The sequence below is a fragment of the Corvus brachyrhynchos genome, unplaced genomic scaffold (assembly GCF_000691975.1).
Source record: "Corvus brachyrhynchos isolate BGI_N302 unplaced genomic scaffold, ASM69197v1 scaffold158, whole genome shotgun sequence".
NCBI classification, from domain to species: domain Eukaryota; kingdom Metazoa; phylum Chordata; class Aves; order Passeriformes; family Corvidae; genus Corvus; species Corvus brachyrhynchos.
The window spans coordinates 483,028-490,445 of NW_008239756.1; the positions used below are offsets into that span (position 1 = coordinate 483,028).

The following is a 7,418-nucleotide window of genomic DNA, read 5'->3' on the forward strand; positions in this document are numbered from 1 at the left end:
CCCCCCACCCCTGCTTGTGAAGGCTCGGCAGGCAGCGCAGGAGCTGCTGCAGCAGCTGGGGGGGCTCAGTGGATTTTCCTTGGTACAATGGGTTCCTCTTGCAGAGCAGCTTAAAAGAATAATTTTCAAATGAAGAGAAATGGCCTTTGTGCATTCCCAGACACGCACATGGTGTTCCTTCCCTCCCTCCCTCCATCCCTGCGACTCAGCACTCCTGCTCTGGCCTTTCTGAGCTCTTTCTTTCCCTGAGAGTGCAGCAGAGCTCTGAAGGATTTGGGTTGTGCCTCTCCTTGGGCAGCATCAGGAGATTCAGTGCCTCAGGTTCTGGGTCTTGCTGAGCCTGGCAGAGCCCTGGCTCACAGAGGGTTGGGAGCACTGAGGGCTTTGCCTGCCTGGAAAGCCCTTTTTGGCCACTTTTGTCTAAACAAGAGGAAAAAGGAAACATGAGGGTTATGGAATCATGGAACAGGTTGGGAGGGATCTCAGAGCTCATCCAGGGATGTCCAGGGACACCTCCCACCAGCCCAGTTCTGTGGGATTAGCCGTGCTGGATAATCTCTCCTGCCTCTCCTGGGGTCAGGACACGCCCCATGGGATGGGTGCAGGCCTGCCAGATCCCAGATCCAGCCTGGAATCACTCCTGGCCCCTCAGGAGGAGCAGGACCAGCTCCCTCTGTGCTCTGCCATCCTGGCTGAGCCCTGTCACCCCCCAGAGCCCTCTGGGCTCAGTCCCCACCCCGCAGCTCTCTCTAATCCCATCTGGAATTTCCCCTCCCCTCTCTCCTGCAGCATTTTCTGCCTTACTGGGGTTTTGTGCAAAGCTGTGCCCTGGGAGCAGAACACCCCCATGGCTTCTCCTCCCCTTCCTCAGCATCAGGAGCTAATCCAGCCTTGCATTCAACCCCTGCTTCCAACCTTCCCTTCTCCAGGCCTGACTTTCTCTCTGCTGGTGTTTTTGGTGGATAAAGTTTCCTGAAAGGAGCAATTCCCACAGAATCCAGCTCTGAGCAGGGGTGGGGGACGTGCCTGAGGAAGGACCTGCTGGTTTGAACTGGGGTCACTGTCCCCTGCGGGTCCCCGAGCTGTGCTGGGAGCAGAAGTGCCCCCACAGCCCACAGATCAAACAGCGCCAGGCAATTAATTCCAATTACATTCCCAGGATGTACATTCCCTGCTGGCTGATGGCAGCCACATCCCAGGAGACTTTCCCCCTCATTAACTGACTTTAGAAAAAACAAGGTGGGAGATGAATGAGGGGAAGATTCCAGGTTTTCCTGGAGGGATTGGTGCCAGGTGGAGCCTGCTGGATGTGAGAGACCCTCAGTCCCCTGGGCCTTGGCAGGAGCCACAAACCCCCCCCAGCAGGGCCAGGCTCGGGGTGAGTGGCTTTGACCCCATCCAGGGCTCCTTCTGCTCCAGCTCAGTCCAGCTGGGATCAGCCAGGGACAGGGACACGCTGGGAACGGGAGCCTGGAGGGAGCTGGAATTGGGAACAGCTCCATTTGTGCAGCGAGGGATGCTGGGGCCTGGCAGGGGATGATTCCTCGTGGGAAGCCTGGGATGTGGGACACTTTGGGACCTGAGGGGGGAAGGACACGCTGGGCAGGGGTGGCTTCAGGAGGGGAAACACCTGGCCGTGATCCCATGACTTTGGGAAGGGAGGAAGCACGGGATGAGGTGGGAATGTCCCTGTTCTGTGCTCTGGGAATTCATCCAGGACCTGCTGGGTCCCCTGTCCTTCTTGCAGGGCAGGGAATGCAGCTCCCAATGGACAATCCAATGGGGAGGCGTTGCCCAGCTCTGGCTCTGGTCTGGCTGGACTGAGGAGCCCAAATGGGAACGGGAGGTTGAACACTGGGAATGAGTTCCTGGATGTGCTCCAGAGGGAGAACCTCATGATCTGGGAGGATGAGACGGAACAGGGGGGTCACACTGGGAGAGGGGACGGCCGGGAGAGATTCCATTGGGAATGGGCCCTCAGGAGCTGGCTGAGAGGGGGGTGGTGGCACGTTGTGACCGTGTCTCCTCTTCCTCTTCCCCTTCCCCTTCCCCTTCCTCCTCCCGCAGACCAGCGGCTGGGGACGTGTTTCTCGGCGCTGCTGGGTGGTCGCTGTGCCGGGGATGTGCCGGGCCAGGCCAGCAGGATGCAGTGCTGCTGTGACTCGGGGCGCTGCTGGGCCATTGGCCAGACCCCCGAGATGTGCCCCGTGCGGGGCTCGGGTGAGTGACACCCCTGGGATCCTAAAACTGGGGGTGTTGTAAGACAAGGTTGGAAAAGCTCTCCAAGAGCACTGCCAAGGCCATGAAACCCTGTCCCCAAGTGCCACATCCCCATGGCTTTTAAACCCCTCCAGGGATGGGAGCTCCTTTGCCAAAGCCACCGTTCCCATGGGGAAATCTCCCTCTGCCCCATTCCCATCAGGAACCCCCTGTGTTCCCTGCCTGTCCCTCGGCTCCCTGCAGGGGATCCGGGCCCTGCTGGAACAGCCTTGTTTTGTTTCAGACGAGTACCGCAGGCTCTGCATCGAGGGACTCCCGGTCGTGCCAGGCTTCCCCAGGAACTTCCCAGGAATTCCTGAATTCAGGCCCAACGGAGTCGGGCCAGGACTCAACGGGCCCGGAGGCATCGGCCCGAACGGGGCGAACGGACAGGGCGGGATCCCGGGCCTGCCCGGGATGGGCCCGGGGAGCTCCAGCATCGGTAATTCCCGGGTTTGTCCTGGCTCTGGGAGCAGGGGTGTTCCCGAGGGCTGGAATGCCGCTCCCAGCCAGACACACGGGAGCAGAGGGGTGTGCTCAGGGAATGTCCTGGCTCCGGGGAGTGCTGGGATGTGGCACCGACGCTGGGCAGGAGCTGAGCCCGCAAACAGATCCAGCGGGGCTGGCTCCGCTCTGGGATATCCCCCTGATTCCCAATGAGGAATGGAGCTTTCCTGTCACCGCCTTACTCTCCGTGGTTTCCCCCCGACCTTGGACCCCTCTGACGTCCCCCCAGAGAGCTCCTGGGACATCCAAGGGCTCCCCAACCTTCCCTGTGCCCCCCAGGAACGGCCACGCTGAACCAGACCATTGACATCTGCAAACACTTCACCAACCTGTGCCTGAACGGGCGCTGCATCCCCACCCCGTCCAGCTACCGCTGCGAGTGCAACATGGGCTACAAGCAGGACGTCAGAGGGGAGTGCATTGGTGGGTAGGGGCTGTTCCCAAAGCTCCCAGGGCCCCTCCGGGCTGGTTTTCCCGTTGCTGGGCTTTGCTGTGCCCCAGGGTCCCTCACAGGTTGGTTTTCCCTCCCTTGCAGACGTGGACGAGTGCTCGAGCAGCCCCTGCGTCCACGGCGACTGTGTCAACACCCCGGGCTCCTACCACTGCAAGTGCCACGAGGGCTTCCAGAGCACCCCCACCAAGCAGGCCTGCATTGGTAAGGGCTGTGCCCTGCTTTGGGGGAGCTGCAGGGGTGGCAGAGGGGTCAGCAGAGCCCCTGGCACCACAAAAGGGTTGTAGGGGCGAAATGCAGGGAGGAGTGTCCAGCACCGCCAGGTGTGGGATGGGATCTGTCCAGGAGAAGTTTCCTCTGCCTTGGCCTTCCTTGAAATTTTCTGATGGCGATCAAGGCACCCTCAGAGTCCTCCACAAGAGCAGAACTCTGCTGGGAGAACTTTATCCGACAAAAGGGGGGATTCTGGGCCCTATTTATATGGATGCAGGATTTCCAGCAAGGCTGTTCTGCCAAGATGCTGCTGCAGGTGAGGGATGGCCAGAAAAGGATGGGAAGGGAATGTTCCACCGTGGGAACAACAAGCAAAGGCAGATTTCCCTGGCAGTGCCCAAGCTCTGAGTTTTTTATTTTCTCCCCTCCTGACAAAGTGGCTTCCAAAGGCTCCCTGTTGCCTGGCAGTGTGAAAAGATTCCTCATTTCCAAATGGGATTTTTGAAGATGAATTCCTGTATCTGAGGACACCTGCCTGGGTTTCTCACGGGCGATATTAAGCTGGGACTGCTCCCATTCCCCCTGCTCCCACTTTCTGGTGATTTCCCTGCAGACATTGATGAGTGCATCATGAATGGGGTGATGTGCAGGAACGGGCGCTGCGTCAACACCGACGGCAGCTTCCAGTGCATCTGCAACGCCGGCTTTGAGATCACCCCCGATGGCAAGAACTGCGTTGGTGAGGGTCCTGGGGGCCTCCAGGAGCTCAGGGCTGAGCTGGGATCATGTTCTCCCTGGGGATTTAATCTGGGATATCCCCCAAGGAGAGGGTTGGATTGGGGAGGTGTTTCCATGGGGGTGTTGTGCTCCAGTGGGGTTTGGGCTGTGGGGATCAGCAGGGCTGGGGCTGGAGCAGGAGGTCCCCCAGGAGCACTGGGAATGCAGCAGGACAGCTCTGACCAGGAAAGGTGACCCTGGGCTTGGAGCTGATGCTCTTGGAGGTCCCGTCCACCCAAACCCTGCTCCCCCTCTGTCCCCTCTGAGAACCAGCACCCACTGCCACAATTTGGCTATGGGATGGGGCACGGGGATTTTGGGCACAGGAGGGTCTTGCTGCAGCTCTGGGGTCCTGTCTGTGCCCCCAGACCACGACGAGTGTGCCACCACCAACATGTGCCTCAACGGGATGTGCATCAATGAGGACGGGAGCTTCAAGTGCATCTGCAAGCCCGGCTTCGTCCTGGCTCCCAACGGGCGCTACTGCGTGGGTGAGTAAATCCCAACCCGGGCTCTTCCCAGTTCCAGCCCCTGCCCACATTCCTGGTCACTTGTCAGTGCCTCAGGCCAAGGGGAGCTGAGAAATCCAAGGTGCGGCCAGGCAGCTCCTGCTCCACCACCAGAAATTGTCCCGTTGTGGGAGAATGGGAAAAAGGGAAAAGGTTCTCCTGTCCTGAGCCTCTCTCTGTGTGACCTGAGCCTTGTCCTGTGTCCTGACCTCCTGTTCTTGTGTCCCAGTCCCTTCTCCACACATCCCAACCCTCTCTCCGTGTGTCCCTCACCCCGAGGTCGCCTCACTCTCGTGTCCATCCCCAGACATCGACGAGTGCGAGACGCCCGGGATCTGCATGAACGGCTGGTGCATCAACACGGAGGGCTCGTTCCGCTGCGAGTGCCTGGGGGGCCTGGCCATCGGCGTGGACGGCCGGGTCTGCGTGGACACCCACATGCGCAGCACCTGCTACGGGGGCATCAAAAAGGGCACCTGTGCCCGCCCCTTCCCCGGCGCCGTCACCAAATCCGAGTGCTGCTGCGCCAACCCGGATCATGGCTTTGGAGAGCCCTGCCAGCCCTGCCCGGCCAAGAACTCCGGTGAGTCCGTCCCTGGGTGTGCCAGAAGCAGGGAAGATGCTCAGGGATGGCCTGGTGGCTCACTGGGATGGCTTGGGCAGCTTGGAGAACTGTAGGAATGGGGAAAGGGGCGCCAGGCAGTCAAAAAATGGAGAGTGGATGCCCACATCTGGTGCTGGGATGTTGGAACTGGAAGTATCAGCATTAAAATGCACAAAGGCTGGGAGAGCTCAAGGAGAGTTTGGACAACGCCCCCAGGCACAGGGTGGGATTGTTGGGGTGCCTGGGCAGGGCCAGGGATTGGGCTGGGGATGATCCTTGGGGTCCCTCCCAACTCAGCTCATTCCGTGTTTGTGTTGTATGAGCATAACCAGGCCTAGAACTGCCATTCTGACAAACAAGCACTAAGCCCAGCTCTAAGCTCAGTGAATGTCTCTGTGGGGAGTGTCCAGGCACGCTGACGGCTCTGTTGTGCTCTGTCCCCAGCGGAATTCCAGGCTCTCTGCAGCAGCGGCATCGGGATAACGGCGGATGGCAGAGGTGGGTGCAGGATTCCACAGGGACGTGCGGGATTCCACAGGGACGTGCAGGATTCCACAGGCACATCCCACAGCACCCTCAGCTGCTTTTCATGGCGTGGGGATGGATCTGTGGGAGCGTGTGCCGGGAGAGGCTGGGCTTTACTCCCTGCTCTGATGGGAATGGGGAGCAGGACCATTTGCACCCTCCTGGGTGTTTCCCTCCGCTGCTCTCCGGCTCCTCCTTGGGGTGTCCCAGGGACAGGGAGGTGACAAACGTGTGCTGCCAAGGGGCTGCTTTGAGTTCCAAGAGGTCCCAGTGCCAGCCCTGGGCAGTGCCTGGATCAGCAGGGAGAGCACAGAGCGGCCAGGCAGTCACGGCCTTGCCGAGCCTTCCAGATGGGAAGGAGCCAGAGGTGAAGCCCTGGTGGCTCCTTGAGCTCCCATCCAGGGCTCCACGTCCTGGCCGGAGGCAGTCCCAGGGGAATGATGAGACTCTTTCTAGCAAGGCCATGCTCTGGTCATTCCACCCTGCCTGGAGCCAGGACTGCACTCAGAGCTCTCCAGGCTGCGTTTCCCTGGATGGAACCGAGCTCCAAGTGTGTGGGGACAAAGGCCAGCAGTGCCTGGGCAGCCCTGGCCATCTGGCACTGCGGGGACACTGCGGTGCCAGCACTGACTGCCCTGGGCTGGGCGAGGCTGGGGCTTGCCAGGGTGAAATCCCTGCCCTGGCACCAGGGATTGGCTCCAAAAGAGCAGAGGAAGGGATGGTGCTGCAGGGAAGGGACACTGCCCACCTGGCTGCCACCCTTCTGGGTCACTCGGTGCTGAATCCAGGGATAGTTAAAGGGCCTGACCTGAGTACTGGGGTAAAGAAGACTCAGGGATGTCACACGAGGACCTGAGAGCCCTTGACATAAAACTGGGCTTATCCCATCCCCTTATGCAGCTCTCTCCACCTGAGCTCAGAGCGCCGGGCTGGGTCAGGACCTTATGGGCCAAACCAGGGGAGCAGAGCAGGGAGAAGCTGTGGCTGCCCCATCCTTGGACGTGTTCAGGGCCAGGCTGGACAGGGCTTGGAGCAACCTGGGATGGTGGAACTGGAATGAGATGGGCTTTAAGGTCCCTCCCAACACAAACCATTCTGGGATTCCGCGATTTCTGCAGTGAAGAACCGGGAGGTGCAAGGTTTCTGTCCTTGCGTTTGCTGGGGTCCATCTCATGTGGCTTTTTCCCTGCCAGACATCAATGAGTGTGCCCTGAACCCCGACATCTGCCCCAACGGGATGTGTGAGAACCTGCGGGGGAGCTACCGCTGCATCTGCAACCTGGGCTACGAGTCCGACCCCACGGGCAAGAACTGCGTGGGTGAGTCGGGCCTGGCCCAGCACAGGCAACTGGGGCTCAGGGGGTGCCCGGGGGTGCCAGGCACCTCCAGGAGCTGCTGCAGCCCCTGCTGCCCTCAAGCACCGTCCAAATCCCCGTGGGACAGCGCAAGGAGCCGCATGAGGACCTGCAGTGTGTGGTTTGAGGCTGCATTGCTGGGAGGGTGCAGCTGCATTTCTGCACCTCTCAGGCTGCCGGGGCTCCTGCAGTGCCGGAACCCCAGCCCTGCACAGCCC

The 7,418-nt window shown here is 60.4% G+C and overlaps 1 protein-coding gene across 1 annotated transcript in view; it reads left to right on the forward strand.

Moving 5' to 3' along the window:
• FBN3 (fibrillin 3) overlaps positions 1-7,418 on the forward strand; it is a 67,370-nt gene that overhangs the window by 31,980 nt on the left and 27,972 nt on the right. The window contains exons 10-18 of the mRNA XM_017742465.1: positions 2,068-2,220; positions 2,504-2,701; positions 3,046-3,189; positions 3,302-3,421; positions 4,044-4,169; positions 4,576-4,698; positions 5,024-5,299; positions 5,765-5,818; positions 7,039-7,164. Coding sequence (XP_017597954.1) covers positions 2,068-2,220; positions 2,504-2,701; positions 3,046-3,189; positions 3,302-3,421; positions 4,044-4,169; positions 4,576-4,698; positions 5,024-5,299; positions 5,765-5,818; positions 7,039-7,164 — 1,320 coding nt within the window. The remainder of the gene's footprint in view (positions 1-2,067; positions 2,221-2,503; positions 2,702-3,045; positions 3,190-3,301; positions 3,422-4,043; positions 4,170-4,575; positions 4,699-5,023; positions 5,300-5,764; positions 5,819-7,038; positions 7,165-7,418) is intronic.